The sequence below is a fragment of the Thermobia domestica genome, chromosome 3, assembly GCF_964235325.1.
Source record: "Thermobia domestica chromosome 3, izTheDome1.hap1.1, whole genome shotgun sequence".
In the NCBI taxonomy this organism is placed as follows: domain Eukaryota; kingdom Metazoa; phylum Arthropoda; class Insecta; order Zygentoma; family Lepismatidae; genus Thermobia; species Thermobia domestica.
Window position 1 is genome coordinate 81840156 of NC_137456.1, and position 23538 is coordinate 81863693.

At 36.9% G+C, this 23538-nt stretch overlaps 1 protein-coding gene across 1 annotated transcript in view; it reads left to right on the forward strand.

The window, feature by feature from the left end:
* LOC145680556 (FAD-dependent oxidoreductase domain-containing protein 2-like) overlaps positions 1 to 23538 on the forward strand; it is a 605718-nt gene that overhangs the window by 543269 nt on the left and 38911 nt on the right. The window contains exon 10 of the mRNA XM_081751188.1: positions 1822 to 2060. Coding sequence (XP_081607314.1) covers positions 1822 to 2060 — 239 coding nt within the window. The remainder of the gene's footprint in view (positions 1 to 1821; positions 2061 to 23538) is intronic.

The window sequence follows — 23538 nt, forward strand, 5'->3', positions numbered from 1 at the left end:
ATCAAAACTAATTTTCACATTACTATTATTAAAGACTCCTCATAGGCATGTAATTCATTTTTTTTTATGAATACTTCCAAATAAAGGTATCAACACTGAATATAATTACATTTATTTCTCTAGCATTATATTGTGACAGTGATGTTTCTGTACTCGTCTCGGCAATTATTAATTAGTAATAATTAATTATCATTATTTGGATTATTAATAATAATCTTTATTATTAATTATCGATTGCAACCATTACTTCAATTGGTAACATACATTCAAATCTTTATCAGCTTTCTGAAATTTTATCAGTGTAACATAGTACGCGAGGTATAAAACAATATATCCGATAAAGTTAATGTAAACATAGGAGAAACTAAATAACCTATAGTACAATCTATTGTATCAAATTTTTCTAGCTTACAGCGTGCGTAAATGTCTGCTAAAATGTAAGTAAAACGTGGACATTAAGTTTATACATTTTCAGTTTTATGTAAGTGTTATATTCTGTAGCTATATGAATGGTTCTCGTAAAATCTACAGATTTCTATCTGATCTTGAACGTCTCACATGATTGTACGAAAGATAATTTTTGAATATTTTACTCATTTTGTACATAATAGTATCTCTCTACAATGAACCTGAGAGGATCAACTATTATTCGTAACAATTCAATGTACTTCCTGTAATATAAACATAAAAGTAGTTAAGGACATATAATAACTCACATTATTTATTAAATTTGATACAATAATATTGGTAAAACTTTAGTACCAATCTTAGTATGCAGTGTGAATACGCTGCAATATGATGATGAAAATGCATCCAGCAGGAATTCACGAATCTGGTCCAAATTTTGTACACAAGAAGATGATTGTTCCAATATGGTATCTGTAGAATATCTCGAACAAAGTGTTAAAACGTACAGTAAAAGTTAAGAAAGCACGTGCAACTATCCAAGCGGCAGCCTTTTGAGAAAGTCCTCAATCGTACAGATTCTGAATATCTATGTGAGCATGGTGTACTTCGGCAATGGTCATTGTTCGAGCTCGTTTGGTGTTTATGCGCTGTTCTACGACGACCACATGTGCTCACACGTTCTGGATATAACTTAGATTTGAAGACCTGAGAGATAAATATGAATATTTAGAAAGAGAGTACAGGATTATATTTCTGTATGAAACATATTTATTTAAAAATTAACTTCCAAAGGAATGTAGATTCTCTTGTTTCCAATGTGATATTTCAATTAGATACTTTTATGTGATATCCATGTAACATATAAAAACGTATGGCAACTTATAAGATATTCTGGTCGCTGACGTATCTTATTCGGAAGACAAATGATATATTATTAACGATAAAGTTAATTTAAGTAAGAGGTTGAAAGACTCGCTAGCTTATGCGAGATTCTTATGAGTACCTTATCTTATTAGGCAGTAAAGATAAATGATACATCAAAGTTACAATTAGTTTAAAGTGCAAGATGTAGAAAGACTTGTAGTTTATAGGAGATTCTTGCTAGTAATCTATTTTATTAGTAATTAAAGATAAATAAAAAGCTACAAATTTTTACTAAACTATTAATTCGAAATTATCTGTTTAACCCACGCTAAAACTAAAAAACAAACGGTAGTCATTGATACTAAGCATACATTCTTATTATCTTTATAATTGTGCTTCAGAGATTCTACAACTGAATTGATATTTTAAACATTATTCACTGCAAGTTACATGAGCATTTTATGTTTTATGAATATTCTGCCAATGACTATTGCAATATGTTTGACTGTAGATCATATCAATATATATGTGTGTTTATTTCTTTAACAGAAACATGACAGTGTTTGATCTTATACCTGAAGTACCAGTTTCACTTTTGGCGAGGCTAACTGAACTCACAGGTCATCAGGCAGGACCTGTTCTTGTTGTTCTCCTAGAATATGGACCGGATTTCTCAGGACCGGGAAAGGATACTTTTCGAACTGATCGAGCGACTGGCGACCCTCTTGAGGCCCACAGATCTAATTTCCTTCATCCAGTATTTTATTATTACGAGAAATTGCCTACAGGTAAGAGAAGTATGTTTTTGACACTTTGGAAACGAGTGACATATTAACTCATTAATCAATTCAGGATAAGGGTCCATTCACGTACTTAAAAAAAGAAAAAGGAAAGAAAAGAAAAAAGAAAGAAAAGAAATTCCTATCTTGAAGGACACTTTCTTATGAAAATCGAAACTCGAATCACTACTCGAGTTTATTTTCTAAGTTTTGTACTACCAATGTAGTTTGAGGATGAGGACAGGGAACGAAAATGAGCGCTCCCTGAATGTGGAAATGCCAGAGTATACGTTTTTCCTATTCTTGTGTTATCCTTTTCCAAAATATACCTTCCATTATTTAAGTGTTCTTCATTTACTGTGTACTTTTCTTGCTATTATTTTATACCGCAGAATAGTTTGTTCTTTGATGATCCTTACAGATGAATACTAGTTATAGGAAATTTAGGAGAGAAATTTCTTTTAGCTTGTCCGCCTATACTACTGACAGCTAAATCCTTTTATTCTTGTATTGTATTAGCTCGAATTAATTCTTGCTGTTGAGTAATATAGGTCAGTAGTTGTGCTATTTCAACGTAACTTAAAGTGACACTAGACGTATATAGTAGGTACTATCAATAGGCTTTAAATAATCAATGTATGACTTCAGATTGAAGTGAAAAGAACATAATTATTTATTTATTATGAATAACATAATTATTGTTTAAAAATATAAAATTTTGTACAGAAAGAAAAGCATTTGCAGAGGATCGTACTTTCCTGCATTCGTATCAAGAAATATACTGCCGAAAGTCATTGTTTGCTAGTAAAGACGTATGAAGACCATGGTCTATCTGACACTACTTGGAAAGATTGACTTAAACAATTCTAAGACAGCGATTTTTACCTAAGTTACAAAGATTGTCTTGGACCACTAAAAAATTTGAAGATAGAGAATTAAAAACATATCTGGAAGAAGATTCATGTCAGGCGCATAAAGAATTGTCTTAAGCACGAAATGTCAATGCATAAACTGTTAGCAAATGTTCAAAAACAATGGAATGATCCAGAAATTTAAAAAAAATTGGATACCACATGAATTGATAGAAAAGATGTTTGTTAAACGTTTACACCATTTGATTATTGCTCCTTCAAAGACAAAAATGGAAGTCGTTTTTGCATCGAATGATGAGTAGCGATGAAAAGTGAATATGCTACCACAATCCAAAGCGCAGACAATTCCGGCTAATTATCAACGCTACAACATAGAAAGGAGGCCATACTGTGAATTTCACGAGATCAAGTTGGTGTAGTCTATTATGAGCTTCTACAATCTTATAAAACAGTTAATGCTGAACGCTACCGAACACAATTACCCAGTTTCAATTAAGCATTCAAAGAAACACGCCCGAAACATGATAAAAAGACTTGTTCTCCGTGACAATATTGCAAAATTATTGAAGGAAAGCTTAGAGGTACCTTGATGAGATATCTTACACCACACTTCTTTTTTCTTCTTACGAGACGCCGCTCCTTCAGATTATCGGTTGTTTCGGTCGATGCAGCATGGCCTTTCTGAACAACACTTCAGATATTTTGAAGATATCAAAAATGGCTCGATTGGTGTATTGTCTCTAAAGAACCTGCATTTTTTTTTTTACCGCGAAATCCATATGTCTTCCAAAATGTGGGAAAATATTGTAGTTTCGGAGAGAGAATACTTTTCATAAAATATAACGTGGCATTCTTTTGAAATAAATATGAGTTCTTGTTGCAATAAACAGAGATAATTCATTGAAGCACTTAATGATTGCTTTAGTTTTGATGCAGATTCGCAAAATTAATTAAGTGTTGGAAAAATTAATCTTCATAGATTATCCTCACCGTCAGTTGAAGACAACTAAACTGAAGGCTGATGCACATTTCTATGTGTTTTCTAACATATTTAGCGAATAGCCGCTATTGGGAAGCGGTGTTGTTAATGTAACTAATCTATATCTAATTACCAATGGGAGTACTCACAATGTTATGTTGAAGCTAGCTAGATCTTCCACTAATTCACATCTAAAGCCGTCTCTATTGCTTCTCGATCTGTTAAATTTTCACGGAAATATAAATTAAAATCATTTAAAAAAGAAGTACTCATGGTATTTTATTGACATCGTATTATTTTCGAAAATTGTATATTTTCCTGCGCACGTTACTGATATTAGGTAAATAAGAAAATCACGCGTTCTTAACTCAGCATTTTGTACGTTTTTGTTGTGACTTTGTATAAATCCTCTATTCGAGACTGTTTAGAATTCGATATCTGCGCGTTATCGGTTAAACAGTAGTTCAACAGGTACGAGTGAAGGACACGGGGGGAGAAAGAGAAATAGTAAGCTCATCTGAATTCTCGTGAAGAAGGAAGAAAAAAAGATATAAATTTAGAAGAGATTACCTGGTGACAGACCTGGAGGGATTCTAATAGGAAAGCATGGCTAGATGTCAGACGCACGCTCAGCTGGACGCAGAACGCTGAAGGTCTTGAGAAAGAGCCGAGAAACAAATAAGAGAAATAAATGCAGAAAATAATATGTCTTTTACCCAAATTTTCATTCTAATAATTCTTGTCAGATTCCAAAGATTTTATACTTTTTCGATTGCTTTGAAAATGATTTATTAAACTAGTAATTTTCCCTGTTGCTAAAAAAAGAAAGAACGTTCTTTACTGATTCTTAATGAATGAGAAGTGCACATTGCATTTACAACATTGCTAATCAACAGACTCAACTTTATTTTCTTATACCTTAAATTATCGTTTAATAACAGGTTTAAATTCCATGTGTTTGTATTATCAGTACACACTATATTTACAACACTGATATAAGCAACCGTCTTACCTTTACTTTCTTATAGCCGAAATTAACGTATAATGCATACGTTGATCAGTATGTTTATCAGTACAGGTTTAAATTACATGTTTTTGTATAATCAGTACACATTATACTTACAACATTGCTAATCAACGGGTTACATGCACAGGACCGACACGGCGTAGGGCCGACACGGCATAGGATCGACACGGCGTAGGATCGACACGGCATAGGATCGACACGGCACAGAACCGAAACGGCACAGAATCGACACGGCACAGAACCGAAACGGCACAGGATCGACACGGCATAGGATCGACAGCAGAACTTTCATACGATCGAAATAATAAAAAATACATTATTTTATAATTATGCAATATTAAGTAACAATTATTTTCTTAAAGATATATAGGAGAGAACCGTCATACGATCGAAACGGCATAGGAACGAAACGGCGTAGGATCGACACGGCATAGGACCGAAACGGCACAGGGCCAACACGGCATAGGACCAAAACGGCACAGGATCGACACGGCACACGACCGAAACGGCATAGGATCGACACGGCACAGGACCGAAACGGCATAGGATCGACATTCTGTAGGGTGGTCAACATTTTCTGAATATATCAATATCGCATATCCCTCACCTTGAATTTGTGGATATAAAAAATTGTAAGGATAAATAATTCTAAATGGTCTATTTTAAAAAAATTATGTATATATATCCTTACAATTTATATATAAAAATACTGTTCGTAATATATCCATGTCCCACACCTTTAATTTTGTGATATTAAAAAAAATGACGCTAAATAACTCCAATAGTTGATTCGAGGTTTTCAATACCGAATAAATAATATTATTTGTCTGATATTTTTATAATGCTGTAATTTTTTATGTATACTAAGTTGAAGTATGTACATGTAACTGCAATTTTAAAACTATAGGCTTAGAATTTGCGTTTGGAAATTTGGAATTTTTTAAGGGAATCAATGCACCTATGTGAAGTTGCCTCCCTTCAAATTTCGAATTGAAATCGGAAGCCAATCGTTTGTTTTTCGTTTGTTATTGACTTTTTTGAAGAAAAAATAGTAAAAATCGTATCTTTCTTAAAACATAAAGAGATGTTTACAAAATAAAGTTGGTATATGGCCAAATTTACCCTTGTTCCTCCACTTAAAATTTTGATTGAAAATCAAAATCAATTGTTTGATATGCGTATGCTATTAACTATTTTGAAAAAGAATAGTCTGTTTCGAAAAACATAAAGAGTCTTTTCAAGAGAAATGGGTGATGGAATTTCATATTGGCTCCACTTTAAAGTCTCGAATCAAAACCGAAGCCAAGCGTTTCTTATTGGTTGTTTTTTTAGAGGAAATCGCTTGTTTCGACAAAATAGAGAAAGAGATTTACAAAATAAATTTAGAATGTGATCAAATTCAATCTGATTCCTTTACTTACAAATTTCGATTCAAGACCAAAATCAATCGTTTGATATGGATTTGTTGTTGCTTGTTTGGAAGAAAAGTAATTTGATTCGAAAAACATAAGAATATAATTAAGAAATAATGTTGATGAAGGTGATTTGTTTCGGGGCGGGTTGCTTATTTTGAAGAAAAAATCACTTGTTTCAAAACAACCAGTAAAATATATCTATTTGCAGGATACATTTAGTGGTCAACTTCATACTGTTTTTTCTGCTCTTAAATATCGATTCAATACTCAAGCTAATAACGTGTTTTCCTTTCTTATTGATTGGTTTGAAGAGAAAATAGTTTGTTTGGAAAATTATTAAGAGGCATTTACAAAATAAGGTTGGGTGGGCCAACTTTTTGGTGGTATTTCAAATTTCGATTCAAAATCAAACTCAATCATTTAAATATTTTTCGTTCGTTATTGATTGTTTTGAAGAAAAACTGAGAACCATTAAAGAAATTTTGATAGTAAAAGTGGTCACCTTCACAGGGTTTCTGCACTTCAAATTTCGTTCAAAGCATAAAACGGTTAAAATAATAAGAGAAACACAATCAGTACTCTACGCAAATGTTTAGGGGGTTCAGGGGCTTTAGGAACACAAGTTTATATAATATCAAGTGTTTATATATATAAACGTGCTAATATGATAAACATGCTTAATTTTGCATAATACCTTGCTCAAGGGGGGTTTCAAAGTCCTTAATCCCTTTCCTTCAGTACGCCACTAAACATCAATTATAAATCATTCGTTATCTAAATTGTACTTCTTGTACTGATTCAATTCTTAATTTCAAAGTTTAATATAATATGAGCACTTATTATGCTATTGGAAAAGAGCACATATTTTATGACAGTGCAAGGAAGTTTCTTGTTTTAACAATTGAAAGAAAGGAAAACACCAATAAAAGTAATAATAATACCTGACACGAATTCCGCTAGTAAATCATATTTCATTATCTTATTTGAAACTTTGAGAAAATTGAAGCTCTACACCGAATACAAATTGGATAATAAGCAATGCTTTACAATTGCTTGATACATTTCAAATTGAGAACAAAGAGAGTGATACTGTTTAAAAGAAAGATTGGATAAAAACAAGAATTTTAGGAATGATCTAAAAAATGGATCAAAATATTATGATCTTGGCTAATATTAATTTTTGGATCAGTTACCATAAAATATTCGAACGGTCTCTAAATCGAGTTTTCTCCAGATATGTAGTTCTCCAGGTATAAGGAGTACAAGAAAAATTTCGATTAATGAAATATTTTGGATTTTTTTTATAACGGGCCACAAAATTTTTGGACGGTCCCTAAATCGACTTTTCATATTTTTTACGCAATAAGCATATCACACTGAATTAAGTGATATCTTGGGTTGGGTTACAGTACATGTAGTTCTCCATATATAAGACATACAATAAAATTATTGATTGAATGAAATATATTGGACTTTTTGGATCAGGGGCTAGAAACGTTTGGACGGTCCCTAAATCAAGGTTTCGTATTTCTTTCGGAATAAGCACATCATGCTGAGTTAAGTGATAGTTTTGGTTTGGCTGCACTATATGTAGTTCTTCAGATATAAGACGTACAAGATTTATTTTTTATTGAATGAAATATATTAGATTTTTTGAATCAAGGGCAACAGAATTTTTGAATGGCCCCTAAATCGAGTTTTCTTATTTTTCAGGCACTAAGCACATCATACTGACACACTAAGCACAAGGAAGGGTCACGCAGTGGCTCCGCTGAGATCCGAACGAGACAATTGTGTTTGCATTTGAAATGTTATAACTAGATGAATCCCAAAGTTATACGTGCCACCGGGAGGAATATCGTGAGTTACAACATATTTTGTAATGTAAGAACTACAAAAAAATTACATGGCAGAATAGTTTGAACCGAGTCATTTGTTCGGAAACGGTTGGGTAAGTGGAAAACGACCAACACGTATCCTATTATTTTCAACGACAACCTTTTCGGGGTAAAAAACTTTGTCCCAGGGTCCCCCGCAGGGTCCCAGACGGGGTCCAACTCAAAATTTTCAAATGGCAAGGGGGGTTAAGTGGCACATCATTTGAAAGCTGTTGTAAAATGAAAGAAAATGCAGCAGGTCTCGACTCTCTACAACAACCCTGTGCAAAATTACGGAGGGTCAAAATATAAACAAAAACTTATTTGAAAAGTCCATGGTCCCACCTATAAATCGGAAATGGTGAGACTTGAAAATAGGAAGGGAGTCTTGCATTATGTTCAAAGTACAACAATTTAAGTGAAAACCTCTTGTCGCAGGGTACCCACAGGGTCCCAGGTGGGGTCCAACTAAAAAGTTTCAAATGGCAAGAGAGGTTAAGATGCTCATCGTTTGCAAGATATTGTTAAATAAAAGTAGATGGAGCAAGTCTTGACTTTCTACGACAACCCTGTCCAAAATTGTGGCGGGTCAAAATGTAAATAAAAGCTTAATTGAAAAATATGGCCACCTTGAATCCAAGGTGCTTAAAACCTGTCATTCATAACAGTACAAATCTAAATCTCTATTTTTCTCTATTATGTATTTAGAAATACTAGGAAGACTAAACAACAATTGAATTTCGATTCACTTCAACTATTATTTCATTCGGTAACAACATATATATGGTTTCTTCTTAATGCACGTTCGTCACGGTTCTCTCGCATTATTTACTTGAATATAACGAATATGCGATGAACACACAACTATGACTTCCTACTCATAGTTAAAAAAAAAAGTTGAATACTTTCGGGTCAGGGGCGTCATTTCAGACTTCGCTTGAGGGGGGCAAGAGCACCACCGACATATGACTTTCACGTTTTGTATTAGTGCATTAGTAGACAATCGATTAAAGTATATGTATTCCTCAAACTCTTGGGGGGGGCAATTGCCCCCTCCTGCCCCCCTTAAATGACGCCCCTGTTTCGGGTATTTTTCTAATTTTGTCATTCGTAGTTCATACAGAAAGAACTTGCTGCACCAGTAGGTTGGGGGCTCTATTGTAACGTATTCGTGTTGGTTACATTTGTATGTCATTCGTTGGTTTAATCTCAATACTTCAAACAATACCAAATAAAAAAAAAATCATTTGCAAGATTGGCAAGTAGTACCAAACATATGTAAGTCATTTCAGCACATCGAACTGCGTCAAACTTTGATGGCTTGGTCACAGTATTCCAAGAAATAACATGTTTATATACAAACTCATTTTTCACGCTGGCAGCCATATTGGATTACAGATTATACTCTTTGATATTTTGTGGACTATTAAGGTGGATCACTATGTGTTCTCGGGGCTATGCTAAACGCTGCTTGAATAGTGCGGCGTTGCCAGATAGTGTCGAATGTTTACTGATGCCAGATAATAAAGGGAGTAATCATGGAATTCTGCTTAGATACTTACTAGAGAAATTAGTTTTCGACCCTTACCGCAATTCCGCTTCTCAAACTGCAACGCTAGAATCCAGGAATTTTCTTATTGTGACTACTACAGTAAACGTACAAATTTGGCAACAATGCATTATGTCGTTCTGCGCAAGTTTCGTCTCAAAATCTATTCCCTTAAATATAAATTAATATTTCAATAAAATATGAAACATAACACGAAAAACAGTCAAACAATATATCTATTTCGTGATAAGATTGTTACTTTAAAATAATTTGCACACAAAAGTAAACATTTCATGAAACGGAGCACTTCTACTAAGGTATAAGAGCAAGTGCCATCTTGTGTGCTCATTGTAAAACGAATCAAATATTTTCTTTTATTTGTTACATTTTTCGATATCAGGAGAGACAACCAAATGAATCAGTGTCTTGTGCTGTAGCTGAAACAATACTCTATCTTATAGTACAATATTTATAATATGTAACGTTTCATGGTGCAGTAATTAAGGAAATGAGCTAAAATATGTACTGACTTCCGGGTAGTGATCCACCTTAACCATAAACGTTCACTTCTCCAACACCAGTGGTGTGAGCTGGATATGCGTTCGATATATAGTGCGACATTTTGAACTCAAGATGTCGCGTTTTTGAACATTTTGCATATTTTAGTCACTTACTAATCAACATTAATGCCAAATTTGTTTTCCTAGCTTCAGCAGTTTGGTATGCTTATCCTTTCGATATAGGTTTTAAGCGGCCATCTTGGATTGTTTTCCAATTTGTTTACATTTTGACCCACCGCAATTTTGGACAGGGTTGTCGTAGAAAGTCAAGACTTGCTCCATCTACTTTTATTTAACAATATCTTGCAAACGATGAGCATCTTAACCTCTCTTGCCATTTGAAACTTTTTAGTTGGACCCCACCTGGGACCCTGTGGGTACCCTGCGACAAGAGGTTTTCACTTAAATTGTTGTACTTTGAACATAATGCAAGACTCCCTTCCTATTTTCAAGTCTCACCATTTCCGATTTATAGGTGGGACCATGGACTTTTCAATTAAGTTTTTGTTTATATTTTGACCCTCCGTAATTTTGCACAGGGTTGTTGTAGAGAGTCGAGACCTGCTGCATTTTCTTTCATTTTACAACAGCTTTCAAATGATGTGCCACTTAACCCCCCTTGCCATTTGAAAATTTTGAGTTGGACCCCGTCTGGGACCCTGCGGGGGACCCTGAGACAAAGTTTTTTACCCCGAAAAGGTTGTCGTTGAAAATGATGGGATACGTGTTGGCCGAGTTTTCGACTTACCCAACCGTTTCCGAACAAATGACTTGGTTCAAACTATTCTGCCATGTAATTTTTTTGTAGTTCTTACATTACAAAATATGTTGTAACTCACGATATTCCTCCCGGTGGCACGTATAACTTTGGGATTCATCTAGTTATAGCATTTCAAATGCAAACACAATTGTCTCGTTCGAATCTCAGCGGAGCCACTGCGTGACCCTTCCTTGTGAGTTCAGTCATAGTTTAGGTTTGGGTACACTATATGTTGTTCTCCAGATATAAAGCCTACAAGAAATTTTTTGTCTGAAATATATTGGATCTTTTGATCCAATAATAGTCCTTCATCCTCCATTTATACATTAAGCAAGTAACAGTATAACGTGTACATTACGTGATACACTGTATTTTATGGTGTGATGTTTAATAATAAATTATTAACAGAATACCCGTTCTTCGCACGGGGAGAATAGTTTCATTTTGAGCATAAAGGGCAATGGTATCTGAGTATGGATTTAAACTGCATCGGAAGTGTTACTGTTCGTCTGAGTGACTCCAAATACTATTTCATCGACACTAATATCGGTATTATTTTTTATCATTATATATATATATATAGGGTGTAACTTAATTAATGTAATGAACGTCTGGAGGTGATTCCTGGACTCGGAAGAAGAATTTAAATGAAACGAAGTCTATAGCTTATCACAATTATAACTTCTATGCTAATGGTAACGGATGATCAATAAACGGCTTCCTGTTCAACTTAAGAGTGTGTAAAAATGGAAAAAATAACTTTCATCCAGAGTAGGTTTATAACGACTGTGTATAAGACAGTCAGGGGCAAAAAATCATGTATGGTGAACTAGAGTATAAGGGATTCTTCACATAACAACAGTGATTCCCACAAATTATGTGAATATAATTTGAGCCAAAGTAAGCTGCATTAAAAGATTTCCTCCCCGTAATGCGTAAATCCGTGGAAGATAATAACTGCAAGTACAGAAGGAATGAAATTCGACGATGCTCAAGGTGTTGCGCGTGTTGCACAAGGAAAGAAAGAAATACAATTTCAAATTATCGATTTATTCTGTTTCGTACAAGGTAGGATAACTGTGAAATACTCAGAGGTACCTTGTACAGTATTTGTGCAATGCAGTATGTGTACACGAGACAACTATGAAGAATAACAGTTCACAGTCTGATATTGTCGACCGTTGACCCTATTGCAAAGATGACATCGGCGAAGCAAATTTTGCCGCGTGTGGTCAAGCACATCTGAAATTTCGAAGATAATTGCCGCACTATATTAAATCGAGCTACAAGTTCTTCGACTGTCGTGGCCGGAGTTTCATACGTATCCCCGAAATAAAAAATCAAGCAGCGTGAGGTAGAATGAACGAGGTTGTCATAACACAGGTTTTTCTCTCCCAAGCAAACGATCTGGGAATGTTTCATTTAGGTAAGTCTGCATATTCCTGTCAAAATGTGCAGGTGCACTGTCATACTGAAATCACATCTGCTGTCTTATGTTCAAGGGCACATGGGAGAAAATTATCAATTTTGGGAGAAAATTACGTAAAAATAAAAGATACGTACTCCTACAGAGGCAGGCCGGTAATAAATAAGATCCTACCACAAAATTATCCACCATACCACACCAAATTTCTGCTGCTGATCCTTTACTAGAGTAGCATGTGGATTTTTACGCCATACACATGATAGTTTCAAGACGGTCTCTGATCATTCGATGTACGCTGTCTTCAAGTTCAGCTGTCTATATGGGGCTATTTCCTCCGATTTCACGTACGAGAAACTGAAGGGACCCCTCTCTCGAAGTCGAATATGGAGGCGTGAAAAAATACAAGGAAAGTTACTCTCTTTTGAGGGCGACGGTCACGGTATAAACGCCTCGCCTCTGGGCTATTGCCCCTTGCTACTCCATAAATGAGTTGCATATCTGCCAGCTCGTGGACAGGGTAATCTTCCATTGCGCAGGCGTGTACAGGTTAACACAATCAATTTTACTTAAACACCAACGTCTACACTTTTACACGATCTTAAATACCTGGACACAACCCTCTACCGTTGAACGCAACACTTTCCATTCTGTTATACAGCAATTACACGTGTAACAGTAGAGCATCTGACTATGTATATCACTCACAAGTTGCGTAGATGCTTATTACAACTCAGCCATGCTAATTGATGCCATTCCACAATAAAACTGCAAGACAGCCTTCTGCAAGCGACTCGCAATTGGCACACAAGGGACGATAGTTCCGTAGGTATTCCTCCGTGTAGGTATTCCATACAGCTCTAAGGTACAAATGGTGATCAGAAAAATGGAAACACCTGAACGAAATTGCAACTTACCAGATTAATATGGTGTCGGGCCACCTTTCGCCTTCAGAACAGCCTTGATGCGACGTGGGATGGAGGCATAGAGGTCGTGAATGGTAGCAAGTGGAATTTTACACCATTCCTCGTGCAGGGCATCAGTCAGTTCTGTGAGAGAGGATGGAGGGGAAATCATCGCTGGAGTCGTGTTTCCAAGACGGACCACAGATGTTCAATTATGTTGAGATCTGGGGATTGGGCGGGCCAGGGGAGGTGTTGAACTTCATCCCGATGTTCCTCAAACCACGCTGCAACAACGCCAGCTGAGTGAATGGGTGCATTATCATCCTGGAAGATGGCGTCATTGTCCGGGAACAACATCCAGACGATAGGATGCAAGTGGTCTCCTAAAATTGCGACATAATTGTTGGCAGTGATTCGTCCGCTAAGGGTGACCACAGGACCCAATGAAAACCATGATATGGCAGCCCAAAGCATCACCGAGCCTGCGCCATGTTTCACAGTTGGGCGGAGACACTGCAGATCATAAGCTTCTTTGGGCGTTCTCCACACATAAATACGGCCCGTGGTTGGGAATAGGGTGAAGGATGACTTATCCGACCATATCACACGTTTCCAGTCCTCAACGGTCCAAGTTGCATGGTCGCGGCACCACTTGCGGCGTGCGAAAGCGTTATGGTCCCTGATGAGCGGTTTGGCCCGTGCAACACGACCCCGTAAGTTCATGTCATGTAATTCACGGCGGACTGTGATTGTCAAAACAGGGTGGGGGAGATGCTGATTGAGTTCCTCCGTCACTTGATCCGCTTTGGCACGACGGTTCTGCCTGACAATGCGCTTTAATACCCGGCGTGACCTGTCACTCATGATTTTCTTCCGCCCACTGTACCGCTTCCCCGATGTTAGGGATGGTACCGAGACCGAGACCGAGACGGACTTTTATATACCGAGACGAGACCGAGACGGACTTTTACATACCGAGACGAGACCGAGATCGAGACAGACCTCTATAAATCGAGACGAGACCTTGGTCAGTCTCGAAAGTCTCGGTCTCGTCTCGAATATTGACAGCTATTTTGCCTTTACTCAAAATTTGTTTCGTTGCTGTGTGAGCTAATATGGGAACGGTTGACTGATGTACAGTGGCGTATTTAGGGGGTAGGTATGGGGCTCAAGCCCCTCCAGAAATATATTTATGATCATTTTTTCGCATTACACGTACAACACAAAGGTTTCTTACCCGTTCCTCAAGCCTCTCCCGAAACAAAATCCACTGCTGTTGTACATAATCTCCTCTCTCTCTCTCATATATATATATATATATATATATATATATATATATAGGCGCAGATCTAGGATATGATAAAGGGAGGGGCTTGAGGGCCGGGAGGGGAGAGGAGGGACCATACTTTGCCTCTTTATCCAGTGTAAAGCAGGAATGAAGCTCATTTTATTCAGTGTATACCTGAGCGTTAAGGGGGAATATAGCTCCTTGGATCCACGTATATATATATATATATATATATATATATATATATTCAAAATGCTGAAATTTTGTACCATGTTATGTGAAATATTGAAGGAAAAATTCTTCTAGATACCCTACAATACCACTAGATAAAGAAGCAGTGTTGCTAACGCAAAATAAAGTTTTATTTTCTCAAATTGCATTATGTAAAGTATTACCTATTTCTAATTTAGATATTAAATAAAACCACAATACCACATACATTATTCCGTGTAACAAAGGACAATACAGTATCACTAACATCAACATTTTGGAGATGACTAATAACTCAAATGGAATGGTGCAATGCTCATTATTTGTATCTTAGCGTCAAATACTATGATCATGGCATAATGCATTTCGAATGAATGAAGGAACAAAGTTATAAGAAACTAGCAGCGTTCACCCCGCTTCGCTGCGGTCACCCCGGAATGCAATAAACGTTGTTACTTAGATAATTTTTACTTTTTCGCTTTCAAGTGATATGATAAAAACCATAGAAGATTGCATTAAATGTTAACATTATATCGCCTGTCATTTATGTTAACCCGCCCCGCTTCGCTGCGGTCACCCCGGAACGCAATAAACTTTGTTACTTAGATAATTTTTACTTTTTCGCTTTCAAGTGATTGCAGTAAATGTTAACATTATAGCGCCTGTCATTTATGTTAACCCGCCGAGTGACACGGTCATGCGGGTTGCATATAAATACGTTTATTTTTACCTATGATGATCTAACAAAGGATTTGTACGTTATGGACACTTGAATGGTCAATTATCTCAAGACACTGGTAATTAAAAATTAAAGTGATATGATAAAAACCATCTAGGGTCCAAATCCTAATAACCCCCCAAAAATAAAAGAAATTGGTTCAGCCGTATTAGCGTGATGAGGGAACAAAGGATTTGTACGTTCTCTTTTATATATATAGATGAAAAATATAACTTTTTCTGAAGACTTTACTTCGAAAACGTGCTGACATATCACGTCTCATCATGTAGATTCTTCCAAAAGACTTAAGTGATCGTCATTTACAACAATTGTTATTTCAAACCGTTTCAGAGATACCAAACACTTGGATAGTGATTGTTATACTGCTTAAAATATCGTATTTATGTTAAATTTTTATAATGATTGGTGCTTTAGTTTGCTTCTATAACATTACAACAATAGTTTCTGGTGGTTTTAATTCCAAGTCGCAGTTCCATTATTTTAAGCAGTGTTGCCATCTTAAATAAATGCTAGATATTATTCTAAATACAGTGAAAATAACGTAGCTAAACTGCAAAATATTTTTAAATTACACGTAATTTGTTTTATGGTACAAGAATGTTTTCAAAAGACGATGTTTTTCACAGTCTTTATAATGTTAATGTTAATGTCAAAGTTTTGGTTCCAGCAATACATGTAAATGCAAATTGTAACTGAAATTAAATGTAACTGATAATTTTAGTAACACTAGTTGTTCCCCTTAGCCTTAGGCCTGATATACACAAAACCATACTTAATTAAAAGTTCTAATTACACCCTACTTACATTTTACTTGTTTTTTCGTTTGACTACCGACCACCTCAAACTCGATCCATACCATATAGCTATATGCAAATTATTTAAGGACTTACAGTTAGTAATACACACTGTGTTGATTTTGGTTTGGTTTGTTTTAGTTTAACGTCCCACGGTTATGCTAGAGCGTCAGGGACGGCGCCAGGAACGCTTGATGGGGTGGGCGGAAAGAGGCGGACCTAGTTGCTGGGTGGGCGGACAACGAAAATGAGAACTGGGCAATGTAGACATTTTTTGACAATAATTAAATTTCAATTTTTATACTCTTTAGTTAGCTAAGGCTCAGACCGAAATAGGGGAGAAACAAGGATGTGGAAAACAGCTGTGTTGGCTTTATAGAAGGTGCCATTCCAGCATTCACCTGGTAAGACTGAAGAAATGCAGGACTTAGGATGGGCTGCGGGAGTTCGTGGCAATATGCTCGACCTACCGAATTCCGCGTGGCACACACACTACCTCTACTTTCAGCTTTTTAAACAATAATAACGGTGTGTTCTGTGTAGTCGAAGAAGTTCAAGACTGCTTTACCTCCTCTCCCTCCAAGAATGCACATGAATGCATAGAAATAAAAGAAGGTTCAAACAACGCAGACTAACAGATAATTCGTTAATAACATAAAATACACAATAAGTAGGTAAAGTAAAACAAGGATAAAATAGGCTGCTGCAAACATTTTTATCTTTGAAGTATTTATTACAAGAAAGCAAGAGACAAAAAATATAAATGAGTAACTTCAGAAGCAATGCTGTCGTCTTCGCTCTCTCCAACATCTAGTTCATTTTCACTTTCCTCGAAATCGAACACTTCAAATTGCGAATCCTGGTTGTCACATGTATTTGTATTTTTTGTCTTTTTCCCCATTGAAGAAGAAGGATTATCACTAACATCAACGGATTGAAAATCGCGCTTCTTTGAACACGAGAAAGACACCGAGCCTGAGAAGAAATCGCTAAATTTTTTCGACATATTAGCTGAACAAGCACCGACCGCCAAGACTTCTGAACGCAACAGAGATCAACTCAACAATGCTATAATAAGGGTTGCTATAATGCTGTAATGCTATAATGCTGTAAATAATTGCAAGTTGGAACCCTCTTATAAGAAGCTATCGCGCCAACACAAAGCAAGGGCGCCGATTTCTCTGTAAATTTGAAGGGGGGGGGGGCATTCAGATGCAGAAGGCATGCATGAGGATTTTAAGACAAATTGAATTCAAATTATGCCAAATATTGTATATTCATAAATAAAATGCGGGGGCGCACATGGGCTTTGTGGGAGCCCGGGCTCCCTTAGGCCCCCAGGATCGGCGCCCTTGACACAAACCACTACTCTCCTCCCTCTCTTTCTCAAAATAAGACAATAGATAATACTGGCCAGCTCTGTCCATTATTTAGTTGGCTTTTTAAAAAGCACTTTTTTTTTCAGTGCAGCACATACAAACACTGGCGTTTCAATAGCACGATTGTGCGTGTGTGTTAAACTTCAATTCATTAATCACGACTTTTGGCATCATTATATTACTACAAGTTCTGTCTTAAAATCATTGTCCATTGCAGAGTTAAACAGAGTCATAGAACCTATTACATTACAATCGAAAGTAATACCTATTGCTTGTGAAGTACAGGATGTCACCTTCAGTGCCGGATTTGCGTATAAGCTAAACAAGCTATAGCTCTCTTGGGGGCCCCAAAAATTTTAAAGAAAAAGTGTCTGTAATGTCATTTCCAAATAATAAGAAAAAGCAAATAAGATAAAACGCACATACAACAACGGTGTTCTGTACTGTTATGTATTAAGCTCTCATGAAGCAAGTAATAGGGCCCTGTTTTCCAACCCGCCTGCAATGGGATTTCTGTTGCCCAGCCCCGCTTATAATGGAACCCTTGTTTCCCAGCTCCGCTTGTAATGGGGATTTTGTTTCAGAGCCCCATTTATAATCGGGACCCTGTTTTCCAGCCATTACACTTAGCTACTTTAATAAGACTTCACAGCATAAGTGATACAGTATCTTGTATGCGGATAGAACTCTAGTTCTACTCTTTCTTGTACTATTTGGAATTCGACAAGAAATTGAGTCTGGTAACAGTGGATGCTTAAGAAGAAGGCATGAAACGACAAGCTCGCGAAATAATAGTAAAATATAAAGGAATTACAGCCCTAAGCGGCAATAATCTTTACATCGCGAAATTATAGCTATTTTATTTCGCTGTACGTAAGTATGAAAAGTAGTTTGCAGAAGTATTTTCATAACTTTCAGAACTTGGCACTGATTTTCATAGTGATCTATAGAGTTGAGTTGATTTTGAGTTTAACGTCCCTTTCAGCAGCGAGGCTACATGAGACGGGACCTACTGATTAACGTAAAATCCGAACCACATGAGCTCCCACCGGGAATCGAACCCGGGTCTCCCACGCCAAAGGTGCGTACGCTAACTGCTTAGCCACGGAGGAGCTCATATAGTGATCTATAGAGTGCAATAATGGATCACTACAGGCAGGGGCTGATCCAGGGGGCGATCGCCCCCCAGAATTGAATATGTTTTTATTTTAAAAATAAAACATATCTTAATAATTTTCACCTTTGTATTATAAACGTAAAATAAAACCTATTGACTTCGAACGACTGTCCCCCCTAAACATTCAGAATGGATCCGCCCCTGACTAAAGGAAAGAATAGGAGCACGAATCGTAGTGATTTCATCCATTCGTTCTAGGCATATGAGTCGTTCGTTTGTATATATTAACAGTATTTTATGTATTGTTACGTTCAGAACTGCCCGAATTTACCTTGTGTAAGTTAGTATGCAACAGGCTGAATCCATTAGGTTATCGGCACTAGTTACTACCAGTGGCGTCTTTACGATTTTGTTTCGAGAGGGGCTTTGCTAACTTTCGGGGGGGGGGGGGAATTTGCCTGGAAATGTGAAAATTCTGCAAGATATTTAATTTACTTTACTATACTAAGTGATTTCGGGAGGGCTTAAGCCCGGAAGCCACCCCCCTAAATACGCCACTGGTTACTACATAGCAAGGCAAGGTACCAACATCTTTTCACGTCGCAGTAAAAAGATGCTACCTACATTTATAGGTCTTATAATAATTTTAGTGCAACAGTTAGGTTTTTTAACGATGTTTTTATGATTTTCAGCCAGAGACGTATCTAGCCAGGGGCCGGAGAGGTCTACAATCCCAGTTTTTTGAGTGACAAAATTAATTGATGCCATTACTTACATATTTTTGAAAGTTTAGAGCAAACTCACGATATATCTATCATAATCTGAGTTTTATTTGCCCCTTCTCCAGTTTTAACCTTCTAAGTTCGCCTCTGGTTCCAGCGAATTTGTGTCGTATTACACCTTGTGTAATTTTCGAGAGTTGCATTCCATTTTGAGTTACTCCAGTAACCTGACCTGGAAAAAGCTCACACGATTAGTTGAGCTTCAGGCAGTAATTACCAACCCTGGATGATATTTAGACTGTATTTACTTACACGGATCCCTGGAAACGTTTCAAACTTTACCCAACTGAATAGAAACAACTTGAAATGAGAAATGATGCAGTCTCCACATATTGTAGAAGCATGGCGTGGAGCGTTGATCATAGTTGGTGCAAAAAGATCGGCAAGGGACTTTATTGGTACCAAATTAAACTACCGCTAATTTTACAAATTTTACAATTTTTCTGTAATGTATTCAAAACAGTAAGTTAAGTTAACGGAATATACACGAAAACGTATTTACTTAATAGATATGTATTAGGTCCATAAATTACCATATAGCATATATTCAAACAGAAAAGGCGAAATTTTGTCGCTGAAAAAGAATGCTAGAAATAAATTGGCCCCATTATCTTCAATAGCTTAGGGCCCCATCAAACCTAAATCCGGCACTGGTCACCTTCATTATTCTACTTCTGTTGCAGGGGTGTCATTTCAGACTTCGCTTGAGGGGGCAAGAACACCAACAACATAAGACTTTCACAGTTTGCACTAGTATATTAGTAGACAATCGATAAAGTATATGTATTCCTCAAAATCTTGCCGGGGGCAAATGCCCCCTCCTGTCCCCCCTTAATGACACCCCTGTTCTGTTGGGGTGGGCGGATGGTTGGGCGGTTACCCACCCCCGCCCACCCTTAGCGCCGTCCCTGTAGAGCGTCTAAAGCAGACGTGGAGCTAATTATAATGGAATCCGAACCACTTCGGTCGTTCAACTGTACCCGCACCGGAAATCGAATTCGGGACCACGCGAAACGAAGTCAAGCGTGCTAGCCGCTAGACCAAATGGAGGTCCTCATATTGTGTTGATTTAAATCATTGAGTCAGTGTTGTCAGATTCAACACAAAGATCAAAAACTAGCGTTTCTGTGCTCCAAGAGTAGAGGATTTGAACTATTTGTAGGCCAAATGTATAAAATAGAAAGAATTATTTGGCAGTTAATGACTGGTACTAATAAAATTATTTTTAGCATGGGCTGGAAAATGTGCTGGACATATTGCAAGAAATTATGATCGATGGACAAAAACAATTCTAGACAGGATACCACGAGATAGAAACAGCCTAGGAAACGTCCTTATACAAGAAGGTTTGACGAAATCAAGAACAACTGGGGAGTGACCTGAAAAAGAATTGGTCAAGATAGATAGTTGTGGAGAAAACTTGGAAAGACCTTCATCCAGCAGTGGATTGATAATGGTTGATTATGATTATGGCTATGACTTTATTATATCTGGACCTCAGAGGTAAACTAAACCAAGTCACAATTTCGCAATTTTACAGGAGAAGCGAAAATCCGGTTCCTTAACTAAGACCTATAGTACTGTTTTCAAACTATACTAAGCAGTTACAAAGTAATAATTAAAAAAAAAAGGATAGTTAACTCAATTTCGACCAAAAAGTGACTTAGCATAGTCTACCTCTAAAATTTAAAATTTATATATATATATATATATATATATATATATATATATAAAACTTTTACTAGGTAAGGTAGGGTAAAAACGGATCCAAAATTTAACGAAATTCGTACAGCGAAAAAAAAATATTGTTGATCCTTCATATTGCAGCAAAACTACGAAAATTAATAGAAAAGAAAACTAGAAAGTTAAGAATCACTTCTTTTGCCGGGACAGAGAAAATAGATACAGATAGCTCGAATTACCTATATACTTATATAATATGTGTGTCCATGTTTCGCAAGTAATTTTCAATCAATATAAAATTTCAGCGTAATGAACGCACGATTAGTTTTCTCTAATAAAGATAACATGCAGCGCTGAGAGCTCAGGAATAAGCTTAATCTATGTTACGACACTGAATATATGCTTATGTAATACATTACGACATTATGGACTTGTATAAGAAACAGAATGTACTTAAATTGAGACGCATACTATACGAAGCATCGGACTTTGAATCTAACTTGTTTGGTGATCCAACCAGAGACCACAGACAGCAAAGATGAGAGTCGTAGCTTTCACCACAAGGTTAAGGAAGTGCCTGTTTTAAAGTGTCAATTAAACACTGAGATGTGAAACGGTAATAAAGCATTTGATCAATTTGAAACAAAATATATTGTAGTAATAATTTACTCTATTTGTTAAGATAATGACCGTTATATTCTGTTTTTAAAATGACAGTCAAAGTAGAATGTATTGGATAGTAACTGAGAAATTGTAAAATTTCAATTTCGGTACGATTAAATACATTCGTGTTGCTATGTGCTGCGTTATCCGTTAGGAGGTATTGAACAACTCTGTTTCAAAGGAAGGAAATAAACTACTGTATAGTACTGGAGTTAATTTAATAGGTTTTAATTGTATAGGCAGTACTGAGGCTATATGAGACAAAGTCTATTACTGAAAGTGAAATATGGGTTACTATTAGGGTTTTATCCCAGGTATATTATACCCACACTGATGATTGAACCTGGAACACATGCATGGAAAGCATTAGCGATAGCAAATTAGCTACGAAGAGGTACATCATACCATAATTCTAAATCAAGAATGAAGGCAAAAAATAAGAAGCGAAAACGCCAGACTGTACGATAATAATACTTTCACAATTTTAATTTCACACTATTTATTTCGAGACTTTCGAGACGAGACCCGAGACGAGACCGAGACTTGGCCTTCGAGACCGAGACCGAGATCGAGACAAGCATCTGCTGACCGAGACGAGATCGAGACGGCGATTTTTGACTCGAGACGAGATCGAGACCGAGACCGCTACTTATCTACGGATACGAGACCGAGACTGTACAAAGTCTCGTCTCGTCTCGTCTCGATACCATTCCTACCCGATGTGGTTTTCCCGTGTGTTGTGTAGGCCGTCATCACCTTCGACACTGTCCCACGTGACACACCTAACACAGTAGCCACTGCCGTCATACTCCACATAACCGCGCACCAATAATTTGCCCTCTTTGAAAATCTGAGAGGTCTCACATTTTACACTACCTCCGTCTGCTGCAGCCACTGGACACTGCTGTTCCACTGCGCCTGACGTAGTATGGAGACCGACCTAACACACCACCACCAGCGGTCCGGCGCTGCGGACGCACGACACCACTGCCAACCAATACATCTGACGTGTTGCCAACTACAGGTGTTTCCGTTTTTCTGATCACCATCTGTACATTAATGTCGAAAAAAGACTATCCTTTTTTTAAAATGTATTTTCAACGAGCTTCCTTTTAGCAAATTTCTCCAGCAATGACAAAATCAAAATGTAAGTGGTCTACACTAGGATAGTATTTTGGTATATTCACAATAGCAATGAAGTTTTTCATAGCTCAGTGAAAAGTTGAGGTTTGCCAACTCGAAGGAAGGGGAAAACGCCATCAAAAGTATTCCTGGGAAAAGATTCACCTAACGGATAAATCAAGTATACTGTTCCAGCGCACTTCTTGGTATCCTTATGCAACGTGTACAACATCCCTTGTTTCTCCACTTTTGTTGCTTCTGTGCACAGAAGTACCATATTCCACGAAATTACATATTACGAGGAGGAAACCGTTTAATGCAGCTTACTTTTGCCCCATATGTA